Source organism: Homarus americanus, unplaced genomic scaffold (genome assembly GCF_018991925.1).
Source record: "Homarus americanus isolate GMGI-L3 unplaced genomic scaffold, GMGI_Hamer_2.0 scaffold22250, whole genome shotgun sequence".
Classification (NCBI taxonomy): domain Eukaryota; kingdom Metazoa; phylum Arthropoda; class Malacostraca; order Decapoda; family Nephropidae; genus Homarus; species Homarus americanus.
Window position 1 is genome coordinate 12858673 of NW_024741189.1, and position 26027 is coordinate 12884699.

The 26027-nt window shown below is 37.3% G+C and overlaps 2 protein-coding genes across 5 annotated transcripts; both read left to right on the forward strand.

The window, feature by feature from the left end:
* The first annotated feature begins 384 nt into the window (after window positions 1-384).
* On the forward strand, window positions 385-16322 carry LOC121875786 (dnaJ homolog subfamily B member 6-B-like). Of its 3 annotated transcripts, none has more exons than XM_042380488.1 (3): window positions 385-477; window positions 9122-9322; window positions 10986-16322. In XM_042380488.1, the coding sequence occupies exons 2-3, from the start codon at window positions 9134-9136 to the stop codon at window positions 11604-11606; spliced, it is 810 nt and encodes a 269-aa protein (XP_042236422.1). In that variant the 5' UTR covers window positions 385-477; window positions 9122-9133; the 3' UTR covers window positions 11607-16322. The 3 variants fall into 3 exon arrangements, with proteins under 3 accessions (XP_042236422.1, XP_042236421.1, XP_042236423.1); XM_042380487.1 differs by lacking the exon at window positions 385-477 and adding an exon at window positions 524-742; XM_042380489.1 differs by lacking the exon at window positions 385-477 and adding an exon at window positions 525-738.
* A 2719-nt stretch (window positions 16323-19041) lies between these two features.
* LOC121875692 (nicolin-1-like) lies at window positions 19042-24032 on the forward strand. Of its 2 annotated transcripts, none has more exons than XM_042380319.1 (6): window positions 19042-19647; window positions 20137-20391; window positions 21119-21277; window positions 22911-23000; window positions 23326-23414; window positions 23780-24032. In XM_042380319.1, the coding sequence occupies exons 1-5, from the start codon at window positions 19525-19527 to the stop codon at window positions 23377-23379; spliced, it is 681 nt and encodes a 226-aa protein (XP_042236253.1). In that variant the 5' UTR covers window positions 19042-19524; the 3' UTR covers window positions 23380-23414; window positions 23780-24032. The 2 variants fall into 2 exon arrangements, with proteins under 2 accessions (XP_042236253.1, XP_042236254.1); XM_042380320.1 differs by having other exon boundaries at window positions 21122-21277.
* Window positions 24033-26027: the final 1995 nt, after the last annotated feature.

Below are 26027 nucleotides of genomic sequence, written 5' to 3' on the forward strand. Positions count from 1 at the left end.
TCTGAAAAGAAAACAGGAAGCAGAAACGGAGGCCACTCATCTTTTTATCCAATTCCCACACTCTGCTATGAACATCTTAGTATAGTCTCTCGAATACGACCCATAGATGATGAAAATCTATTCTTTTGTGGTAATGACATTTGGTGTCCCAACTTGACCATATTCTACCATTTTCTACGGTCGTCAGTAAGTCATTTTCGAATTGGCTAATGAATATTTAAACCTTTGGCATCAGATTAATAATATAGATAGCACTCCAATTATCCTATTTAACTTTCCGTACATTAAATGTGTTAAAGATAAGTTACATTTCCTAAGCAAGAATTAGGAAACAAGAAAATACGCAGCATGAATAAAGTGAAACCTGGCAGTCTTTGGCTTCAACCCCACTACCTGTGCTGCTGTGCTCAGTCGCTCAGCTGTTCTCCACAACCCTGCCAAAACATTACAAATTACAGAGATCCAGCAGTGGATCAAGTGAGTACTGTGTCTTAGGAGTGCCAATATCAAGTTTTATATGCTGTTCATAATGAAGGGAAAGGAACTTTCACCAGACCGCGGTCTTAAAACAATACGGAATAGTTCGATTTTTTAGCTGTGCTAAAGCTCACCCTGCTTGGGTGAGCTCCAGCCAAGATCGTCCAGGGAAAGGTGCCAACTTCTTCAAGTTTGCTGATTTTAACATGGTGTGGAGTGCAGTTGCCGTCCCAGAGTGAACGGAAAGGAGTGCGCAATGAAGCAAGTGAGAAAGATTTTGCCCCTTGATGGAAACGAGTGACAATTATGCTTTCAAATGTTATGTCGTGGCATTGGTCTTGTGCTTCTCGTCTTCTGATTGTGCTAAATTATTTACATCAGAAACCAGATAAATTCACCTGTGAACCTAAATTTACTCTGGTTACAAATATAGATTTGTCGACGGCGAGTTGCTTTGGATTTTATTAGTAGAAATATTACCATGTACAGTACAGAGTATTATGAAGTTGGGCCTAACCAGTGTTGTTGATGTTTTTAGATAATGAACTGGCTTGTAATTTTTTTTTTTTTTTATTTAAATGGTGTATACAGAGGCTAAAATACTGAATAGCTTTTTCTTTAATAATCAGTTTTCTGCCAATTAGCTAGTTGCAGTTGGATGCTGATTTCTATATACAGGTAGACTGTCATCTCATCCTTCGTTATTACTTATTTTGAAAACATAGGGAATTAATATCGGTGATTTCTGGTTACATTGGTTGACACTTTTAAGTTAACACTGGATGCACAGAAAGTAAAGCTGGTGAAAGAGCAAGCAAATGGTTAAGGTAAAGGGCTGATAATTGTCCAGTTTAAAGGGGAGGTAATAACATACATAAGAAAATAAGGAGTCTGCAATAGGCCGGTTGGCCTATGCATGGTAGCTCCTGTCGAGAGTTACTACCACTCTCTATCATCCATGAATCTGTCTAGCCTCCTTCTAAAAGTTTCCAGCATTCCAGCACTTACTACAAAGTTGCTAAGCTTGTTCCACTCGTCCACCACCGTATTTGTAAACCAGTTCCTTCCTATCTCCCTCCTAAACCTAAACTTATCCAACTTAAATCCGTTGCTATGAGTCATATCCTGCTCTGATATTATAAGAACTTTATCTATATCGCCTTTATTGATTCATTTCACCCACTTAAATATTTCTATCATATCTCCCCGCACTCTTCGTCTTTCTAGGGAATGCAAGTTTAGTTTCTATAACCTATCTTGATATGGAAGGTTTCTAAGTCCCGGAATTATTTTCGTCATTCTTCACTGCACCGACTCCAGTGAATTGATATCCATTCTATAATAAGGGCACCAGAACTGAACCGCATAATCGAGGTGCGGCCTGACTAGCGCAAGATATAGTTGGAATAAGACCTCTGCACTCTTACTACTTACACTTCTAGATATAAAACCTAATACTCTGTTTGTCTTATTTCGAGCATTAACTCACTGTTTTCGAGGTCGTAGGTCCTGGCTTACAAGTACCCCAAAGTCTCTTTCACAAGTCGACTTCTCTAGGTTGATGTTAAGGCTGTATACATTGACAGTATTTGTTCTTCCAATGTGAAGTATGCTGCACTTGCAAGTGTTGAATTTCATTTGCCATTTTTCTGACCACTCCTGCAGTTTATTTAAATCCTCCTGTAGTGCATTTGCATCCTGCCCTGAATTAATCTGCCGTTCTATTTTGGTGTCATCCGCAAACTTGCTTATGTCACTGCTGATCCCAGTATCTAGATCGTTTATGTAGATTATGAACAAGAGTGGGCCCAGTACTGAACCCTGGGGAACCCCACTGGTTACACAGCCACACTCAGATTTAACACCATCAATGCTGACCCTCTGTGTTCTATCGGTGAGCCATGATTTTGTCCAATTTAAAACTTTCCCCTCGATACCATGAGCCTTAACTTTTCTCAGAAGCCTCTGATGCGGTACTCTGTCGAACGCTTTGCTAAAGTCTAAGTAAATAACATCGTAATTTTCGTCATTATCTACTACCTCGAACACTTTCCTGAAAAACATCAGCAGATTTGTTAGACAAGATTTTCCTTTTGTAAACCCATGTTGAGAGTCGTAGATTAATTTGCTTTTCTCTAAATGTGATCGGATGCTATTTGCTATAATTGATTCAAGAAATTTCCCCACTACTAACGTCAAACTAATTGGCCGGTAATTTGACACTGATGCTCTGTCTCCCTTTTTGAATATGGGTACTACATTTGCCTGTTTCCACAAGTCTGGCACAACTCCCGTGTCTAATGATTTTGTAAATAAATTTACGAGGGGTCCGCTAAACTGTTCCTTACACTCTTTCAAAAATCGAGGGAAAATTTCATCCTGCCCTGGGGATTTTGTCTTCTTTAATTTATTTATCTTCTTAAGAACATCCTCTTTTCTGATAGTGATATTCTTTAATTTCTCTTCTTCGTTTCCCCTAAATATCAGTTCCACCTCTGGAATTTCCTCGTGAATTTCTTCTGTGAAAACTGATGAAAAGTAGCTGCTTAATGCTTTGTTTATTTCCTCACTGTCATAGATCACTTCCCCTCTCCCTGACTTGAACGGCCCCACTTTGTTCTTTGCCTTTGTCCTATATATACCTGGAAAAATCCCTTGGGATTCACCTTGGATTCTCTTGCTATCCTGATTTCGTAGTCCTTCTTTTCCTTCCTTACATTTTTCTTAACATTCCTAGATAGTTCATTATACCTATTTCTGAGCTGCTCCTCCCTCCCTTTAATTTCTTATAAATTCCTTTCTTTATTCCTATGTCATGTTTAAGTTTTCTGGTCATCCACCTTGGCTCATTCTTATTTGACCTAATTTTTCTGTATGGTATATTTTGTTCTTGTGCTTTACGTAGTATACGAGTGAATATATTATAGTCATGATCAATTGTTGTGTCACTTCTGACCTCACCCATTCCTACTGGGGACTGACCTGCCTGTTCCCAGGTGACCTCACCTAGGTACCTTCTTAACCCCTGATAATCCGCCAAATGAAAGTTTGGGACTCTGACCATATTGTCATTGTTTTTCGTGTCCCAAAGGTTCTGTGAAAAGTATTAAGGTTTTTGGAGAGCAGACAACGTCTAGATTAAGCCATTGTAGAAATGGTTATTTTATTTTCCCTGGAGAAAATTTACACCAATGTAATCCAACATCTCAACCCTAACCTAATTTTCAGTTGCAGTTAGGTTTCTATTTTTTTTGTAAACATAGCTTAACATCTCAGTCCTAAGTTAATCATAAATCTCCGTGTAAAGTGTACTTTTTTTGTCATTTATGCCCATAGCAGAAATTTGGGACTTAGAATTAAACACAAATCCTGGACTTGGATGGAGAATCACTTGTCCGTAAACTGAACAGACGCCAAAGGTCTTCTTTACTGTAATCGTTAGGCGGGGTGGTGAAATTTCAGTTATGCACCGGTCTTTCTCTCGGTGTTATTAATATGTTTTTCATAATGTTTAGACAATTCTAAGACCTTTTTGTTTTGTGATATTTCCGCCAGAAATTTAGGATAACCGAGATATTAATTTTTCAATATTATTAGATTTGGTCAGTCACAAGTGTTGCCATTTGTTGTTTGCATTTCACAGAGAAGGTCTGACCACCCCTCGTCCAGTTCTCCTTACCTCCATGTTGGCTTCTTAAGCATCTACAGCGCATGTGCGGGGGGTGTTGTGGGAGTTTCTTATTGGCTATAGCGATAGGAGACTTATAATTGGGCAAGAGTTTTTTGTCTTGGCTAATGAACAATGCGTGGGTGCGTTGGGAGCGGATATATGATTTTTCAGTACCAGAAAAACCAGATATGGCTGAACAGGTGGAAAGAGCTGTGCCAACTTTGTGATAGAGATTATTTTACGTCAATTGCAGAGTTTCATCAGAAAAATAGTGTTAGGGTAGGTTTGGTTTTCTTGGTTGGTATTTTATTTATGTGATTTACAAAATAAAAAAAAATTACATTTTCGTTAAGATTGATGGGTGGGGGGGGAAGGGAGGATATAAAATAATACTATTGATTTCCGGCTGAAATCAATATAAAAAAATTGTTCGAAACTCATCAAATAACATCGGAAAAACATGTTTTTAATATCCAAACAAAGACCGGTGCATAAGTGAAATTTGACCAGCAGGGTTCTTACTCAAGCTTTCTTTGTTTTGTTTTAATGCTTAGAAGGTAAATCCAGTTACAGAGCAAGAAAAATCTTGTCTGCAAACCACAATGGCAGAACCACAAGGGTAAAACTTTAGTTTCGGTCATCCCTATATTTAGATATTCAACCTAACTAACCTAAGCTAACCAAACCACAGAACCCAAGAACTATTAACTAACCTAGCTTCGGTGTATCCCCAACTCGGCCCATTTCCAACTGGGCCCACACATTACTAACTCGGCTCATCTTGCACTCTTCAAACAAATAGCTGACTAGAGGTTCAGGAATGAGTTTGAGATTTGTTTTATGTCTCTTTTGGTTCACTGAAATACGAAGTGTGCGAATGAACCATGTTTCACATATGTAACAAAGGCTTTTCCTGTTTGTTTAATGTTGGTGTTAGAGTACAGGATCAGTCACATTCCGAGTCCTGACCCTGGCTGACCAATGCTTGGTATACATGTCCCACCTGGCACACTTCAAACAAGTAGTTGACTAGAGGTTCAGAATGACATCTAGACCCCATCTGCTTGGAGTGTATTTGAAAGGAGTGTCCGCACAAATAATGACTGAAGGGTGGCATAATCGCCTTAACTTGAATGCAAGAAAAGGACAACTTATCTTCTATCTGTTAATTGAGCTACCCCATATTGAAGCAAAACTAGTGACACTCCAGGTGCGGCTCTTGTTCGACGGTAAAGTGCTACAAAAACAATGGGCCAACTATGGACATCTCCAAAGACAGCTCTTCATACTTTGTGACGAATTCAGAAGTGGACGAAAATCTGCTAAAAATTGGCTACGAGCCGTTTCACATTACGTGACTGTTTATCAGTAATGTTTGTACCTTTATGCTGCTTTTTATCATTGATACCTTGGTACTTTTATCATTCATGTAAAAGTAAATGTGTAAAATGTGTTCATTAACTTAAGTGGTCCGAGTTGGTATTTGATGGTCCGAGTAGGATGTGGGCCGAGTTGGACTGTATACCCTAGCTTCGACCCCCCAAACCCCTCCTTTCTGGTGGGGGTTAAATTCCTAAGATACCCACAAGACCCATTAAAACTAATGAAAAACTGTATTCGACTCTTTACGTAATATGTGACCATAATTACAATACAATATTTTACTGTAGTTTGCTTCACATTTAGTTTTCAATTAAAACTTTTTTCCTTTTTCCCTTGCTATTTGCATTTTATGTAGTAACATACATACTTGTGAAGATACAATCAAATAGTAGGACATGTGTACTCCCTAACTACCAACTGAGGAATATGTTATGTGTAATACATACTGTACAGTATCACTTTATGATTACAGTATTTACACCAGGGAAGCAAAGGGGCTCCCTCTGTCCACCATAGTTAGTCAGTTATTGTGAGTAAATGTACACCAAATTTTTTGCAAGTGTTTTTTTTTTTTAAGATTGTTTGTTTCATAGGTGCATAAATCCGGAGAATGCATAGTACAGTACTGTACATCCTTTGGGTAAAGGTAAAAAAAGGACCTATAATAAGACCTGTCATCATTACTGTGTCCTGGGGTTGATCTCTGACCCAGGTCACATTTAAGATGGGTGTTACAAGGTATCTGGTTTGGTAAAATTTTAGTGTCAGTCATCCCTGTATTTAGCTATCCAAACTATAGTATCACAAAAACTAGTGATGTCCAACAGACATGAAGGTCCAAATCATTCAAAACATCAAAAGCCATTGGAAAAACATAGTTTGGAAATCTAATCTAACCTAACCTAACCTAACTGGATGATCGAAACTAAGGTAATACCTCTGGTTTCACCCTATCATACATAACAGGTTCTCTCTGGGTATGGCACCTTGGCAGTTTAGTTAAGCGTTTGCTTACAGGTATTAATTCGAGCAGATGTACAGTACATATTTCTAAGCCAATACAGGACTGAAGATTATTTTTAATTTCTATGCAGTATCATAAACATGTTTGTACAGGTGTATAATTTAACATGACATTCACAATTAAATCATGGGCCATTGATACTCTTTGGGCATTTCTGTGTTGGCTTGGTAAGTTTGGTTTCAAACTCGTAAAGATTTATTACTTCTGGCACTGTGCTGTAGAACTTGGTAATACAGTATCATTTTCTGTGTGAGGTGAGAATGTGACTCTTAGGTAGGACATTAAATTAAGTTTGATCTTTATTGTCTACTGGGGATGTTTAGTGCATTGTGTACTCATAAGAAAGCAGTAGAACACTGATTAGAAAATACAGTACCTTATACCAGGTATGAAAAATCAGTTGAAGTCAATTTGTTTTCAGTGTTCACAAATTTGTTTATTACAAGTTCATTCTCAGTTTTTTTAAGCTTTGCAAAATTATTCCAATGCTCACTCTAGTTCCAAGAATAGAATTTTGAAACTGAGAAAGAAATCAAAAGCCTATCAAGATGCAGCTTGATGATAGTTAAGCACCCTCAGGATCACACAACCATGTACAGTAATCTCAGATGTTCTGGTTAAATTGTCTGACCTTGAGTTGCCCAGTCATTGTACACTTGGTAAAAAAAAACTACCATACAGGTGGTGTCCGGTGATTTTCGAACTGAACATTCCTGTTGTCTCGCGAGGGTTGGTAGGCCTGAATGCGAGACATTTCGTACTTAATTTGGTTTGCTGAAATTAGCTATTTCATTGATAATATTGAATTAATTTGTTACAATGTGACTGAAGAATGTTAATATATCTAGATAAGTTAAACTGTATGATGTTATATTAAATGTTCAACACACCGTGGACTACAGTAACCATGGAAGTGGATGAGTTGCCACATAGAAATATACAGCTCCTCCCCGACTTACGACGGGGTTAGGGACCCAAATCCAGGTCGTAAGTCGAAAATGCTTAAATAATACATAGAAAATCTAAAATGGGTGTCTCTTTTTCTTCTCGGCACCACAAAACTCTCACTTTTAAGCTTGCCAGCCATTTTAAAGTGAATTACAAACAAGAATTTTGTCTGTGTACTGAAGTTGGGACTCAAAAATACGTAATTTGACAAAATTTTGGTACGACTGAGGCAAGTTGTAAGTGCGGGTGGTCGTAAGTCAGGGAAGGCTGTATTATATGTTTGGCAGAATTAGTGGATATAGTAAATGTATAAGATTATTTTGCAACCGAATTTCGAATCTGTATTTGTATTGCTACTTCACTTTGGGCTAATGCCCGTCTTTCGTACCACCCCACCCAAGGACTGTATACTGGGTAATGACTGAAATATACATAAATTACTCATAGCAGAGCCATAATGTTTTAAATAGCCATCTTGACATTATTATTTAAAAAAATAATTCGGCCATTGACTGTTGGTCAATCGCCGTGGAGGTAAACTTATTAATTGTGGCAATGACTCGGTCCATTGGTTGGATAAGGGAAGTTGTGTTTGGTGGCAGAAACATAATCTCCACAGGCAGGACTGTCCTTAAACTGTCTAGGTGCTGTGGGTGGCCAGCAGCATTATCCAACAGCAAGACAGCTCTGAGTGGGATGTTTTTTTCCTCACAGTACTGTTTTACAGCAGGGTAAAAATAGGAGGTAAACCACCGCTGAAACAATTCCCTCATCACCCAGGCCTTCTTGTTTGCCCACCAAACAACAGATTGGTACTCTTTTGACAAGCTGTTGGAGCTTTCGGGGTCTCGAAGTGGTACACGAGTACGGGCTTGAGTGTAAAATCTCCCGATCCAATACCATCCATCAGAAGTGTCAGCCAGTCTTTTGTTGCTTTGAAGCCAGCTGAATGCCTCTCATCTCGTCAGATGAATTTGCGAGATGGCATTTGTTTCCAGTACAACCCTGTCTCATCCATATTAAAAACAAGCTTTGGTGGGTAAATGCCTGGCTGGATGATCTAAATGTGTCTGAGTAATAATGGTCTGCCTGTTCGTCAGCACTTGTAGATTCGCCTGTGAGACAGATGCTGTGCAGGTTGCTATGTTTAAATTTCTCAAACCAGCTTCGACTGACCGTGAGATTTTCCAATGAAAATCGTTCACCTTCTTACTCTTATAGGTAGGTAAAGAGGCTCCTTGTCTTCTCCATAGTATTAAGCTGGCTTAAGGACATGTGGGACTGGTTCTGGTCTTCCACCCACATGCTGAGTCGGTTCTCCACAATTTCCAGGAGCTTAATCCTTGTGCGGGAAACCTTCATTGCAATCAAAGATGTGGTAGAGTGGCTGGTACTTTTTATCTTCTCACTGTTATCGAATATAGTGGGATTTTAAACATTGTTCTGTAATTACAGTATGCACATAGCATGTGTTCCGACTTAAGAACATCCTCAGGAACGGAACCCGTTCGTAACCTGGGGACCCCCTGTATTGTACTCGATTCTGTTTACTTAGTATAATTACACTGTACATATCATCTTGTTATTCTTATGACTGATAGTCATTTCATTGTCTTCAGAAATATTCCACAATGGTGGACTACTACAAAATTCTGGAGGTGAGTCGAAATGCCTCCGTAGCAGAAATTAAGAAAGCTTACAGACGTTTGGCGCTGAAATGGCATCCAGACAAGAACCCAGACAGCCAGGAAGACGCTACAAAGAAATTCAAGGAAATATCAGAAGCCTATGAGGTGCTCAGTGATGAAAAGAAGAAAAAGGTAAGTTTATTGGCTATTGTGTAAGTTTGGATGTTGAAGAAGTAAGGGTTAATGGGTCACCAGAAGCTTTTTTCTGTTAAATATAAAATTTACTTGACTAAAGGTTAATGCAGTTCTCTATTAAGAATGTGAAAAGTTTTTAATTATTATGGAGATTAAGGATTTACTCTTTATTTTGTGTGGTGGTGTAGGATCTGGGGGTGTGTGGAATAATTTTCCCTGGTGTTTAAGCCTTTTTTTTTTTTTTTTGCTTTTATATTCTTCTCATATTGCTGGTCTGATCTTATTGTCATTTCTTATCAGTCACATGCTGTACTAGGGAACTATAGAAAAGCACTTTGACCATTTGTCTGGCCTAACATTCTGTGCACAAGGATTGTGTGAATAGTTGTTTTTTGTTTTTTTTAGCAGATGTAAGGACAGAAAGGAAATTCTCCAGCTTATATATGCAGTACAGTATACTGTACTGTATATAAATCAGATTTACTATTATTATTTTTATATATATATATATACAGTATATTTTTTTTTTATTATTTTTTTTTTTACTTCATTCAAAATGGTGGGTTGAGGTCCAATTTCTGGCAACATGTGTTTTGTAATGAAGATTATGCGGGTTTTTAGAGGACCCACTTTCAATGGAGATGAAGTGGATCACACTTACAACATGTTTTCAGTATATTGAGTTCCAAATTTGTGCATTATCTTGGGAACAGAATGTTTATTGTCTGCTACGGCTAGCACTTCAAGTTTATCCTTAATGATAAGGTGCTTTGTGCTCTGTGGGGGCCTTAACTGAAAGCACTTGCTTGGGCATTGTTCTTATAATGTGTGTTATTTATATGCACTGAGTAATAGCCACACGTACTGTAGACTGATAACAGCACAGCTGTGTTGTGATGCGGGTGGGACCACACAGTCCATGTTGCATAGTGCTACAACAATAACAATAACCTAAAAATTTTATTTTTTATTTTTTCAATTTCTTAAACGGCTTTTTCCAAGATTCATATCGTTATTCGGACGTGTCGTTACTCAGGTAGTCCAGAACTCAGGATTTTTACTGTACTGTATTTACCTTTTTCTGCTTATCAAAACAGTAAATATTGAAAATGGTCACAGTAAATGTTTGAAGTGGAAACTATTCCCGATACAGTATTTACTGTAGGTAGAACAAGGTACAGTATATAACATTGTAGGTTTACCAATGAACAACTACCTGTACTGTACCGTACAGGTATATTGTTAATTATTGCAGGTGCACAAGGACTTTTTAACGCCATGTATAGTACGGGAACTGTGTTACCTTATTATGTTGTTCTTCATTACTGCACAGTATAGTTACAGGGTATAATTTTTCTCTTCATAATTCACCCACTTAATCATGTTCTTATTTTTTTCTGCAGTAAAAAATAAAATTGGAATATTAATCTCTTATATGGAATGATTGTTAATCCTGTTTACAAAATGACCAGCATCCCACCACCCTGACAGGCCCTCTCATCTCAATCATTTATCCAATATCCATGGGCTGTAAACCACTCCGTTGGGTGATTTAAGTTAGATGATGTGTGTTGGCTCATGCGTTTCTCAAGTCATAAACTTTTTTGGGGGGAAGGAAGGATGTAAATTTATTGAGCTAAAAGACTGTTTTTCATTTCAGATATATGACCAGTTTGGCAAAGAAGGTCTTCAGACTGGTGGAGGTCCTGGACCCACAAGGTCAAGGTCTTCTCGGTCAGCTCGGCATCACTACAGATTTGAAGACGACTTGGATTATAATTTCCCTACATTTACATTCAGAGATCCTGAGGAAGTATTCCGGGAATTCTTTGGGGGCGATCCTTTTGCAGAATTGTTATCTTTTGATCCTTTTGATCCACTGGGGCACAATGCCAACCGCCGCCGTCGACAGGGTAGACAACGAGGAGGCCCTCCACAAGGACCATCAGCACACCACATTGCTAACCACAATTCCATCAGCAGCCACTTCTTCTCTCCTTTCGGCTCACTCTTTGGTGGACCCATGTTCACGCCATTCTCAGGTATTGAAGGAATCGAAGGTGGTGGTGGTGGTGGTTTTACCTCATTCTCATCTCACTCATTTTCTACTTTGGGAGGCCCTGGTATGAAACGTTCATCCACCTCAACCAAATTTGTAAATGGGAAGAAAATAACGACCAAGAAAGTATCTGAAGGTGGCCAAGAAACAATCATGACCTTTGAAAATGATGTACTGAAGTCCAAAACAGTCAATGGTGTACCACAAGCTTTACAGTATTAGCGTAAAAGACATTTATGCAGAACACTGTGAAGATTGTAAAGAAATCATTTACCAGATCTTGATAAAAGCTTGGAAAACTCCAATCTTGATGAAAGATCAGAAAGATACTGATATTGGTGAAAGATTAGAAAGTAATATTGTGAAAGATTGAATAATACTGACTGTTTTCCTGACTGAGCTAACCTTTTGTGTTCTTGTCTTAGTAAGAATGATTTCTTTTTTTCACATGTGGAAATCAGTGTAGGGTAATGAAAGTATATGGAGTGTACATTGTTGTAAGTTATTATTTTCTTCTCGTTATGCAGATATTAAATAACCACAACTACATGTTTTGTAATCAGTAGTTATTGTGTACTGTACAGTTATTTTATCAACCAGTTGTACTTAAAAAAATGGTATAGATATGGGAATATTTACAACTTTGTAAAAAAAATTCCTTGTGAATGAATAAGTAAATATAAATGTCTGATGCTATCATTAGTTTCTTGATAAAAATCGGTTCCTTTTTGTACAGTGCTGTCAACTACTTGGTTCGAGTATTTTGATCTTTATTTTCTGAGAACGTTTAACCCTCCGTGCATATATACAATACTGTATGTAACAAGGAACATGCTAGTTTTGAAAAACTCCATTATAAAAATTTCTTCCCAAGAAATCTTCCCAGCATTTTAAGAATTAACACATAATCCAGATTGCATTGAAATTATATTTTTGCTATCTTCTGGAGTAAGAGATTAATTATTTCTCTAGAATATGATTAACTTGGTTTCTCAAATATTTTTTTTTATCATAATGAGTGTTTTCCACATTTTGTTGAGTTAGCTAAAAATAAAGGGTCTGGTTTGTGGCATCACATGATGTTTGAATTGAGAAACACGGGATTTTTTTTTATGTAGATATGGTTTATGAAGTATGGCATCTTTGTTTTGCACAAATGTGTAACCCATGTTCTCTTGCTCAGGAGGAGCATATTGTTTCAAATGTGATAATTTTGTTCTAAAAGTACTCTGTGAAAGAGAACTAATATTAGTCATATCAGTAGCTTTCTCAGACACAGTAGGCATAAGATTTGACAGTCAGTGTTTAAGTTAGGTATAGCATTGTGCTTACAGTTACATACCTGCAATTAAGTTGGTATGATAGTGTTGGTATTCACAGATATGACTGAATTAACTCTGATCAGTTATTTAGTTTAAGGTGAGGAATTTGATCCTGTAAACTGTTAATATTGATGGCACTAATTTTTATAGGACTGAGCACCCAGGGATGTTTTGGTACATTACTGTGAGCCACATTAGGGTTGGAAAAGAAGTTATTATTAATTATCCTTTCTTATTTGTAAGTCACTCATGCAGAGATTAGGACCAGTGTTGCTCTATTTGTGGAGCTCAGCCTGCTAACTTTTTTTATGGCACCTTGTGATATGGAGAATATGGAACAGGATCTTAAATGTTAAGTCAGCTTAGATCATTGTTAGAAAGGGAGGTACGGTACCTTTGTCACCCTTGAAGAATTTTTTATACCCTTCAGGGAATTAACACTCTCAGGGTTTTCACATGCTCCAAGTGTATGATTTTTTTTTTTTTTTTGTCAAATGGGGTATTCTTGCACTCTTTGTGTATGTTTGTTTAACAGAAATTTTGTTGAAAAAAACTTTTATATCATTCATTCATGATGCTAATGTTACCTAAATATTCTTAATAGCGTATGTACCACAGCTGTGGTGAACGATAGAATCAACATTTCTTGTGAAAAACAGAGCGTTATTTGCACCCAAAAAATACCACCATCATTGTTGGTCTGTCATTTTGTATTATATATTTATATAGTTAATCTATTCACTGTCAGTTTGGAGAAAAAATTAGGTTTCTAACTCAATTAGAACTTATTGTAAACATTGAGTGTTTTGTTTTCGTTTTTTCATAAGAAAAATAAAGTTCCCAATGATGTTAGGTCAATTTTTTTCCAGGATATATTGAAAAAACTTGTAAATCACTTACTCAGGATCAGTACAGCACCAAGTTTATCTTACCACAATTAGTACTGATACTATGGATAAAAGTTATATATATATATATATATATATATATATATATATATATATATATATATATATATATATATATATATATATATATATATATATATATATATATATATATATATATATATATATATATATACTGTATATATATAGTACCTGTTTACTTTTTTTTTTTTTTTTATATACTCCTGGCCAGATTTAAGGGTACTTTATTGACTAAAATAATTGGAAGGGGTCGGGACCTGAGAGTGTTAAGGTACACGCGGTAAAAAACTATCTTTACAATTCTTGTGCGAAAAAATTGACACCACGAATGAAGGCTTTTGATAAAGGCCCACGAGGCATACCTCGCATTGGCAACCGTGTGTGGAATGTTCAATTCAAAATTCATTAGAGCCCTCGTGAAAGATACATTTTTACCAAGTGTACATGAATATTTTGTTTGCAGACTAGTTGTGTACATTTTCTTCTTTACTGTGTATTAACTGCTTAGTACAGGATTTTCTACATTGAACAGTATGCAAAGATCAAAATCCTGTTGAGAAGGATTATGGCCTTAATTTTATGCCTTTATGCCTGAAGAACTAGTCAGTGCTTGATGGGCTTGTTCAAATACTTAGGCTGTTAATATCAATGATCAAAGTGATAAACACCTCACATGATCATTGAATCCTAAATAGTATTTTCCTGTAGCTGCTAATCATTTAAGTATTCATAGCCATGTGACCATTCTCATGATGCAAAGATTTTCAAGTTTGACTTTTTTGAGGGACCTGTGGTGCACTGGTAGTATTTCTTGACCTGACTTTGCCTGATCACATAAATGGTGTAGATTTATTTTTAATTTTAACTGACTGTGTACCATATATGTATCTATTAGTGTACTTTTCCCCCCAAAAAGTGTGATATTGGCATTGTGATCTCATTGCATATTTTCTGGATCCATGGCTTAGAGCGTACTGTCCAATATGTATTGTTCATCCTCTGAGACTGCAGTATCTGAGTGTTGGTGGAGAAGCATTGCACTTGCCAAAGATGAAGGATATGTATTGCTTATGCTATGTGAAACAAAAATTTTGGGGTGATTTCATTTCCTAGAAAAGTTGATTTAGATGACTATTTTTAGTTTCATATTTTAGCAGAGTGCATACCAGACACAAATATCACTTTTTCATGGTTGAAGTAATGGGGATGGCAGCATTGGTGTCAAAAGGTGTTAGTGTTTCTGATTTGTTGAAAGTGTTCCATGAAACTTGTTTATGTATAAGCTTGGAATAAGTAAACTTTCAGTTATTTCTATACAATACGGAGAAACTCTTGACAGGTTTTTCCTGTGTACATGTTAACAGATTCCAACATTTAATTTTGCATTTTCTTACATTTATGGAATTTTTTCACACCTTTCAGTTTATAAAACCTGTAGACTTTCTTAATTCTAGGATGCCAGAGATGTGAAGTGTTTCTACCTTTCAACAACTTAGAATTTATTTAGAATACATATTATCATGAGAATGAATTAATTTATTAAAGCTGAAGTTCTCAGCTCATGAAGTGTAGCGTGAAAGATCTTTCATTTAGTAGTTCTATAATGTATTGTGTTAAATATCCATTGAAATTATGGGTTATATGTAAACAAGACACTTGACAACTTACTTCACTCATAATGTACTTAATGTCGAACTATTACACTCGATATGTATTCTGGCATCACTCGTGCTTTGATAATATATGCAGTATTTGTGAGAATCCGAGAATCGGAACTACAGGAAAATGGAGATGAGGACTTCAGAGAAGTGTAAGGCAGAGAATGAACCAGTGGCCACTCAAGTAGTATACATATAATGAGTGAATGGTAAGAGAAAATTTGGTAAAAAGAATGTATGAGTTAAAGGTGGAGGAAAAAAGTAAGCCCAACAATGAGATGGGTGAGTGTGGTGAAGGAAACCACAGCAGCGATAGAAATGGACATTTAGGTAGCAGCAGTGTGTGTGTGAATAAAGTAGTGAACATGATTTCAAGGCAGTACATGCTGTTGGTGGGCAATACTGGTTTGTGTGAACCACAGGAGTAAACCAGATGTGGGGCTGTGTTGTGGAAGGGGAGAACACATCTTTCATAGAAGTAAGATTGAATTAGAATGGCAGTGACAAAAAAAAAAAAAAAATATGTATGTTTGTGACTGCTTTTTTTTTTTCTGTCCACCCTACATTCAGCAGGAAAATGCTTGAGAGCATAAATAGAAAATTGTAATTATAGGCCAAGAATTGATTATTATATCAAAGACTTCCAGAATGCCTTGAAGTGATGAACTGTTAGTAAGCAAGTGCTCAGCAAGTAGACGAGTGTATCTTCTGAATTGTGTACTGTATATCCATTTCACTTGACATGACCATAGAAAACTAATTACTGTATGTTTAACTGATGACATAGGAGCTTTTCCTTCGTTGTCTTTTCTTGGATTGTAACTACTGTGTCTGCAAAATTCCAGATGCTTCAATGGGTTTGGACTTCAAAGATGAAGTCCATTCCAGATGAGCAGACAATTTATACTGTACTTGCAAGGTACCCAAAGATGATTCAAGACCATTCAAGATAGCTTAACCTTGCTTTGATTGTATATGTTCTATTTATGTAAACTATGAATAATAAAGTGTTTATTATCTTTACTTAAATCGGTATGTTTTTAACACAATTGCAGTATTCATATTTCTTAATTCAAATTATATATTTTAACACTTCGTATTTATTTCTCTTGCATAAAACAATATATTTTTATAATTTGCAGTAGTTATTTCCCCTTATTTAAAACTGATTTGTACACATACGGTATGGTAATTAATTTCCTTAAAACTATATACCTGTACAGTACAGGATATATATATATATATATATATATATATATATATATATATATATATATATACTGATAACCACAAGAAAACACGAAGTTCCCAAGCGCTTTCGTGTAATTCACATCTTCACATGAAAGCGCTTGGGAACTTCATGTTTTCTTGTGGTTATCAGCATATACTTGCATCACACGCACCTACAGTGATTTACTTGCATATATATATATATATATATATATATATATATATATATATATATATATATATATATATATATATATATATATATATATATATATATATATATTATTATTATTTATTTAATGCAGTGGTTTTTACTTTTTCATATTAATTTATTTTCTTGTCTAAAACAATATACTGTACAAGTATATATACATTTTTAAATTTTAGTAGTTCTGTATTTATTTTCATTTAGAAAGAGAAGTTACGTTAGCCTTTAAGCCCAGTTGTAACTTTATATTCTTTTTCTAAAGTGACATTCTTAATAAAGGCAATTCAGTACTGTACTTTATATGCATAGGTGTACATATGGCTTTTCCAACAGTGGCAGTGTCAATAATGTAAGGTTTGGCTGGCAGTAATAGTTTAATTACACAGCATTGGAAGTAATATTCGTGCATTAGTACAGTATAAGCCAATAATACCATAACTTTGACAAGAAGTTACAAGTTCAAGTGGAAAAGGAAAATGTAAGTAAAAGTATGAATTTCAGTAATACTTCACAAGGATGATAGTGAAGTATTGAAAGGGCTATACAGTACTGAACAGTATTCTGAAATATAACCAGATGGTTTGATGAAGTGGTCATTAGATTTAGACTGATATTAAACAAAGATGTACTGTACAGGTAATCCCCTTATTTACAGTGCTGTACAAGAATTTGCTGTTACGATCCCCCCCCCCCCCATCCTTTGATTTAGAAACTAAACCCGGTTGTAAACAAAATATCACCGTTTTCTTTTCTTTTTTAAATGAATATATACAGTGCTATGATAATCCAGATTTACTATAAGTTTGCTTACTTAAATGTGGTATCATTCTTCTCAAATCACCATATGTCTTCCTTAAACTCACTTGCAGACAAGTACACACGTCACAGCACCACCACGAACACAGTCATTCAGCCAACTACCTGGTTGTCTAATTTCTCCTCATTTACTCTCATGAAATATGTGGAAATTTCAAATTAAGTATAATATATTAAATCTGTAGCCAATCACAAGCCCACACAAGATAATGTGAGTGGTGCTTTCCTTACACATCCAAAATGACCAGAAAAATGTAGTATTGTAGTGGATTTCTCCCCTACAAACGCTGTTTGTCGCTGAGTAGCCGACCCCGCGAATTCCCCAGTGTATGCCTCGTGGTCTGGGTCAACCAACGCCGTCATACATCACGGAGGTCAACTACTAAGCCACGTCTACCTCCGCTGTTTAAGACCTGACCTCGTGGTGACCTCTCCCTTCTTCTAGCTACAGCCGCAGCAAGCTACACCACCTCCTCCACCGCTGCCTGGCGGCCCTCGCTCCAGCCGGCGATAATGGCGACCCACAAGCTGTCCTCTGAGCATCCTCACCAACCAGCACTCTCTACATCACGCTTGTAACCATGCTGCCTTCCCAGCACCAAGCTGCATTGTACATCCAATACAACATGTATACAGAGAGCACATTGTGAGTTTCCTTTCTCCATCCCATCCTGAGTGTGAACCCAAACATCCCATACCCCACAGTGTCATCAAGATCAGAGGAGTGTCACCTTTATCGAGATGATTTGTGCTTGATAATAATCGGAGACTTACAAGGTGCTATACCTGGTGTTTAACAAGAATACTTTTAATATCAACATCATCCAACCTACGAATATCAACCAAAATAAAGAAAGCAATCAGCTCTCTAAACTTTAGGATATCTTCTGAAGATATCTACGACCATCGTGGGATAGTTCTCGCTTGTTGCATCGATTTCAGTGATCCACTGTTGTCTTTTTGACATTCTCCCAGGAGGTGATACGGGAATTCAAATCACATGAAGATTAGCCCCCAGTTTATTTCACCTGATGATTAAATACCATAATGCTAATCAAACATAACCTAACACCCTAAGTAGTATTAGGTTGCTTAATCATCAACTGAATTTAACTGGGGACTCGGTTTTTTTCCTGGTCACAGGATAAGACATTGATATACGGGACAATTCCATATAAACGTCCCGTTTATATGGAATTGTAGTAGTGGTAGTACTACTACTGCAACAACATCAACAACTAATAATAAAACTATTGGTAATAGTAATAAATAGAATATAAAGGAAAAATATACTGTACTTATTCTCACAAGATAGGACTAAAATACTAGATTTTATGAATAATTAAATCTGTAACGATTAAAATATCACCAGCTTGAAACACATTTCTTGCTAAATAAATTGTATAAACAAAGTTTATAGAGTATCACCAACCAATCCAGCTTTTTGTATTGCACGTCAGCGTCCATAGCAACCACCTTAGCAACCGTGTTACCTCTCGCTAGACCAAACGTGTCGTGTCGTTTTCCCCTTCAACTGAAAATATATAAAGTGAACAAGTTTCTTTTGAACTTTTTGGTGAAGATCTTCATATTATAGTAATATATTCATCTATATCGGCAGAACATAAACAGCGTGCATCTATTATTTTTGTGCAATCCGCCATAGAAACTGATATTACATGAAACAATGAGAGTGACTTAACAATAAGCTTATCAACATTTGATTGCATTGGATTTAGTAGCTTGTGTGTTTACTGCAGTGTGAATATATTTGATTTTTGGAAGAACAGACACGCCAATTAACCACGTTCTGATTGGTTCACAGGTGGTTTATATCACGTTCCAATTGTTTTACAACTGACAAGCCAACAAGATTATCGGTACGCGGCAAGCTTTTTATCGGATCACAGAACGAATTACAGATAACAGCAGGTGCTTATCAGGTAATCGGCAGTAGCAAGCAGTCCTACGGCGAAGATGTCACGGGAGACAGTGTCGTTTGGCCAATCAGGACCGACGCCCGTGTGTGTGGATGAAGGGGCGCTGTCCTCCCGCACTGGCTGTTACGTCATCACACTCACCTTCCCCCAACCCACTCAGGTCAGCCCTTATGTAGGTCAACACTTGTGTTGGTCAGCACTCACTCACGTACGCGTACATGGTTCAGCACTTACATAGAGCAGACCATTTAGGCCAGTACTTATTAAACTGATTATTACTAATGCAATTCAGCACTAGAGATCAATACATACGTCAGCACTATGTTGGTTCATACACTGATCAGCACTTTTGTAAGCCAGTGCTCAATTATAAATAACGTAATACCGTACACAGGTCAGCAAGCACCTTCCCTCAACTTATTTTGGTCAGAGGTTTGTTGATATTATAGTGTTTTGAAAATAGTTCTCGAATATAGATTATTTGGACATTAAATATAAGAGAGAGAAAATGCTGTTTTTTTTTTTAATTCCTGTCCTCTTTTCTCAAAGAACAATTAATTATAGTTTGGTGACTTTATTCAAGAAGAAAGAAAAAGTGTGGAGTCGTATCAAACAAAACCCACAACAGCTTCATCCTGTTTTTCTTCAGATAGGAGAGATTACATTCAGAAACTACTACACATGGGCTGTAGGCATCCATGTTCTGCGGGCGGCCTCCAACTCTTCAGTTAACGTGGGTGGGGTAGTGGGCGCGGGGCTGCTAGGAGGCGACTCGGGTGGAGAGACGGCATGGGCATGGAAAGACCCAGGGGCATGGCAGGTAGGAGTAAAGAACAAGGTCATCATGCCACACCCCCATACGGAGACGGCCAGCCATGACTTCGTCTCCGTTACTTGCCTAGAGGTCAGTCCCCAACACATTTCAGGGCATGACGCACGCTGATTGGTCTCTGTTCCCCATACTTATATTTCCTTTAAAATCAGTCTGACCTCTTCTACTCAACCTAACTTAAACTTAATCTACTTAACAACATTTCCCAATCTATGTTATCTAACAAAACTAGAATTGAATTGAATTGAATTGAAACAGTTTATTTAGCCAGAAAAACACAGATACAGAGTGGATAATAATAACAATATTAACATGATTGAGCCAGTTGAGAACCTGAGCTCTCTCTTAGGCACCTGATATATACCATACATTTATCTCAAAGAAGTATTATGTAACATTTAGTATCATCTGGAATAGTACAATAGCATGGTGGTAATAAGAACATCTCATAATGTTACCACGGTTATCACTTCCTTATCTAATTTAACCTAACCTACCTTAAACTTAACATAAATTTGATATATCCTACCTAACGTATCATAAACTAAACTAAACTTACCCTATTCTAGAAACGTGTGGAATACCGGTACTGTACTGTAACTTGCCTCACAGTGGTCGAGATTCAGATTCAGATTTGCCTAGATTCACTGAACGCACAATACGCCAGGCCTTGACCCCATTACCTTCACCTTAACATATTAATCGCATCACCCCACACAGCGCCACCGTGACATAGGCAACTTCATTAAGCTTGTGGTACCCTGACAGTGACATATTATATTTACGGCACTAACCCCAGCAGAGTCGCGTCGATTGGCAGGACGTCATCGGGTTGCGGCTGGTTTTGCGTCAGCCATCGCCCGTGTGGAGGACATTCTTTATTGAGGAGATCACAGCTTACAGGGAGCTGCCCCGACTACCTCCCTTCAGCGTCCCCATTATCTCCCAGGACGGTCAGGTGAGTGCTCGTAAGAGCTGGGATGAGTCAGGTGGGTGCTAGTAGGAGCTGGGATGAGTCTGGTGGGTGCTGAGAGGAACCCGGTTGAGTCAGATGGCAGCTGGGATGAATCAGTTACGTGCTGGCAGGGGTTGAATTAGGGGCTCTAAATTCAACGAGGGTGGGCGAGGGGCAGAGGATTTCGATGTTCAGTGAAAATTAGCAAAGACAGTGGGGCTTCATTATCCATATGAACTGGTAAAGAGATCAAGGAGACTCCCGTCCTCAAGGATGGGAAAAAAGTATCAAGTTCAGCGGAGACAAGCGACTTGAGAGTCAGCTTAAAGATAACGATATTTAGTAGAAAAAATGGACTGGAACATACCCGAGATGTGAAGAGTTACTGTCCCTCGAGGAGCTATTAATTCAAACTTACCTGCAGAAAAATAGTACTGTATCATTATTTGTCTTCCATCCCACTTAAATTTTCTAAACTATTTTTTTTATTCATATTCAAGCTATACAGTCATGGTAGAATCAACCTTTGTTATTAATATCAAATGTAAGACCGCAAAAACTTAAATAATAAAGCATAATGACAAAACCAACTGTAGTGCCCACTGCCCACCTTGTCATGACCTATCTTGGTCATGATGGCTATGGGAGCCCTGGCGTCACCCTGGTCACGTATATCTGTCTCACTTCGACCAAGGACAGCCGTGCCTGAAACAAGAATTATGTAATGAATCTACGTTTTTTTCAATATATTCTGCTTATCTGAACTACAGTATATAATAAAAAAAAGAGAAGATGAATGCTTTCATCCCTCAATGTGAGTTAGAGCAGCTCCTCGACCCCACAAGGGGTCACAGCTCAAGATTGAATAAGCCGCAAGTCCAGAAAACTGTGAGGGCAAACTTTTTCGGCGTGAGGGTTGTGAACTCTTGGAACAATCTACCAGAAAGTGTTGTGACGGCACCGAGTGTGAGCTCTTTCAAGACAAGACAAGACTTGACCAACACTGGAGCAGGTTCAGGTACATTCAAGAGCCGGTGCATGCCCAGTACTTGCCAACAGTGCGTGACAGAGACGTGACCGATCGCCCAAGCGGCGAACGAGCCGATCATTTGGTGAAGAGGATAAAAGAAAAAAAAAGACATTACAGAGGGGGCAGATATAAGTCATCATGATTGGAGGGCAAAGTGTAGCTCTCTGTCAGAGAAATATCAATTAATACGCTTTTGGCTACAATGTTAGGAAAAAACTAACTAAGTCAACTCGTGTAAGCATCTCACGTTGACTCAGTTTTTCTCGTGAAGAAGAATTACTCACCATCGAGACTGAGTCAAGAGTTCTGTCTCGTATAAATTCCAATTGTTGATGGACTGGTGTAATTTCTAACCATGTTAACGCGCTTAAGCCTCGTACACACTAATATACATTGTTTAGATACAGTCCAGAGACAATGTTGCGCAACAATGTATCTCAGTGTGTACTACACGGCTTTAGAAACCAAGTTGTTGAAGCACAGTAGTTATAACATAATGCAAACATCTAGGACATCCTGACCATTAAAACAATCATATTCATTGTTATTGTATAAGTTTGAATAAGATGCGCATTTGCCGATGGTTTCATATAATCATTCCAACAGGGGGAGAAGAACCAGCAGGCAACGCCTCTTGACCGCCTAACCCAACAGACGCGCCGCGCAATGCGTATACCGCAGGACGAATCTCTGGAGGTATGTTCGTCTAGGAATCTTTGAACTTCGAGCCTAGACTCTAGGCTCGAAGTTCAAAGATTCCTACGTTAGTTTTTCCTTATAACTGGTGATTTAAAGGTAAGCATCACTGGTTGACTTAAAATACAATATTAATATGCTGGTTAATACTTGACTTCACCTTCAATCATAGATTAGATTACTGAAATTTCAGTGAAATATTTGCTTGTTAGTAATATATATATATATATATATATATATATATATATATATATATATATATATATATATATATATAAAACACCTATTTCTTCATACTTATATCGTATCTTGTGTTTCACTGCAGGGTGAGCTGTCCGGTAGTGGATATGACCTTGTTACTCTGCAATATACCTGCTAGGGAGCACTGGTCCTCCTGTGTGTCGCGTTCTTCGAGTAAGTCTACATCAATTAATATCAAGTGAAGGTCTTCCTTTATTAGAATACTTGGATATCCTGAAGTTTCGCCCCTCCCCCCAGCTTATTTCACCTGATGATTAAACATCCTACGCTTCCTGGGGGGCTGGGTTAGGGTGTTTAACTATCAGGTGAAAAAAGATGGGGAGCGAAACTTCAGATGTTGCCTGAACTCTAGAGCACAAACTCTTTGTAATGTTGCTCTTCTGTAATTCTATCAATAATTATAAACTACTTTTCTCTGTTACCCTTCTATTGTTTTAGATTATTAATGTCTCCACATGCATTAAAATATAAAGGTAACATAACCATAACAACGGTCTAAAGCTTGTGGGTGTCTGCAGCTCCTCGGAGGCAGGACGAGCGCTGAGGTTGCAACTACTATTCCTCGCTGGACAATAATACTACAGCACCGAAGACACTTGCTTTTGGGGGCCAGTCGTTCAATTAGCTGGATCCCACCCCATTCAAAATATTCGGTCATTTTTTCACTCCAGGGATCATGAGCTTCCGATCTAAATCAAAACAACCCTTTTTATATCAACACACGAGAAAATAGAAGCAATATGAATTGTATATTATGTATGTGGAGATGAACATATACATTCTACAGCTGCTGGGTAAATATGAGCAAAACTGGAACAATTCACGAAATAAAATTGTATATACTTTTATTTAGTGTAATGACCGCAAAACGAGGATGATGATGACACTAGAAAACAACCTTCTCACATTCAACCCAAGCAGAACCGTACCCAATTTGCAGTGGTAAGTGGGGAGCGGGTTTTTGTTGTACAGATACTACATTATCACCGACACCTCCTCAGTTATTTAAACAACACATAAGTTAGTTGCACGTTAATAAAGGATACAGGTGATTCCTTACTCGTTGATATTTTATTAACTTGCCTCCCTAACTTTTTACGAAATTATATATATATCGTCAAATCTCTTTCTCAGTTAATGTTACCATATTTCTTTTTATTTGATGAGCTACCAACGCCTGATATTATGAATACTACATTAAATAGTATTACTGTACAAATAAGACCATAAGTTTGGTTCCGGTATGTAAGTGAGTCGTATAAAACATTCAATAAGAGCCTATGTATTGACCCACCACCCGACCGACCGTTACAGTGACCAGTGGCTGGGAGGATACGTTATATATGTGTGTGTAGACAAGTGGGTAGGTTTGATCAGTGGGTGAGACGGTAAGTGCGGCTTAGGTGAGTAGGTGTGTAAAAGGCAGGTGGGTGGGTCTGTTGGTTAACGCTTCCCTCTTTGATAGAAACAGCAGAAAACTTTTTCTTTTAAGTACTGTGAAGTTTAGGTAAGGTTAGGTTATGTCAGGTTTGGTTAGGTGAAACTTAGTTATATAGAATCGGAATTATTTGCTTTTGAATAATTAGGTCCGATTTTATTATATTTATTCAATTTCGTTATGCTAGTAATTGTGATTATATGAGAAGTCAGTTTATGTCACGTTTAGCTGTCATTTACGTATGTTAGTTGGGAGATAAATTATAAGGAATAAAATTATTTTTTATTTTCCTTTAAAAAATATGCTGCACACTTTACTCTACTGTATGTGTATTTGTAATTAAATATTATATGAAACGTTCACTGATGTTTTGATATTCTTTTGTTAATTAAATACTGTGCTGGAAGGAGCAATTTTCAGAGTATACAGTAATGGAAGACCAATGGATAAGACTTTTCTGCTTTGGACAATCACGGAATTATTTTTTGTGATTGTGATTTTCAATGACCAATGACATTGAAGAAGAAAAGTGTGAAGTAGATTGACTCGTAACGCGTTTTAATAGTCAGAACTGTTAAAACATATAGATTACGTTTGAATACATATTTACCGGAAGTCATCGTCTTGATACATAAAAACCTGAATTAATCGTCAGGATACATGTGGACCTGAACTCATCGTTCTATAAGTGGTATGACTTCTGGGAGCAGCAGGTGTCAAGCGTGACGTACTGTACGACTGAACATGCCTGGGCATGTTCGTTTGATTGATATAAAAGATTAAATACGTCATATAAAAACTACACTACACCCACTTAAGATTTAATCATCAATAACTATGGTTCTACACTCAATCAGTATCAATAACTATGGTTCCACAATCTCAAGTTAATGACAAATACATAAGCAGATTATATCAACATCATCGAACCTTTTTCTTTCCATGTAAAAAGTTATTTGGGTTTCCTTTATGTCTATGTACACGGCATATCCAGTCTACCTGTCACTGATGCCTACGTTCCCCGCAAGATGGTTAATGTCAAAAAATTATTCCACCCAAGACAACGATCTTTCTGTTTATAGCTAGATTATCCGAACTTACAATAACAAACCCCTATGGTAGTCTTGATTTCATTGGGATAGATTTGGTTAGTTTATTCATGTCTTCTGGGAACATAATTGTTTCACAGTATAAAATGGTAGTAGTAGTGGACATATTTGCATACTGGCAGTCAGCAGATCATAAACAAAAACGTGTGGCGAATGAATCAATAAAAGTTGTGGCGGTGGTGCTGCCTGCGGCGGTAGTGATGGTGGTATTAGTGGAGG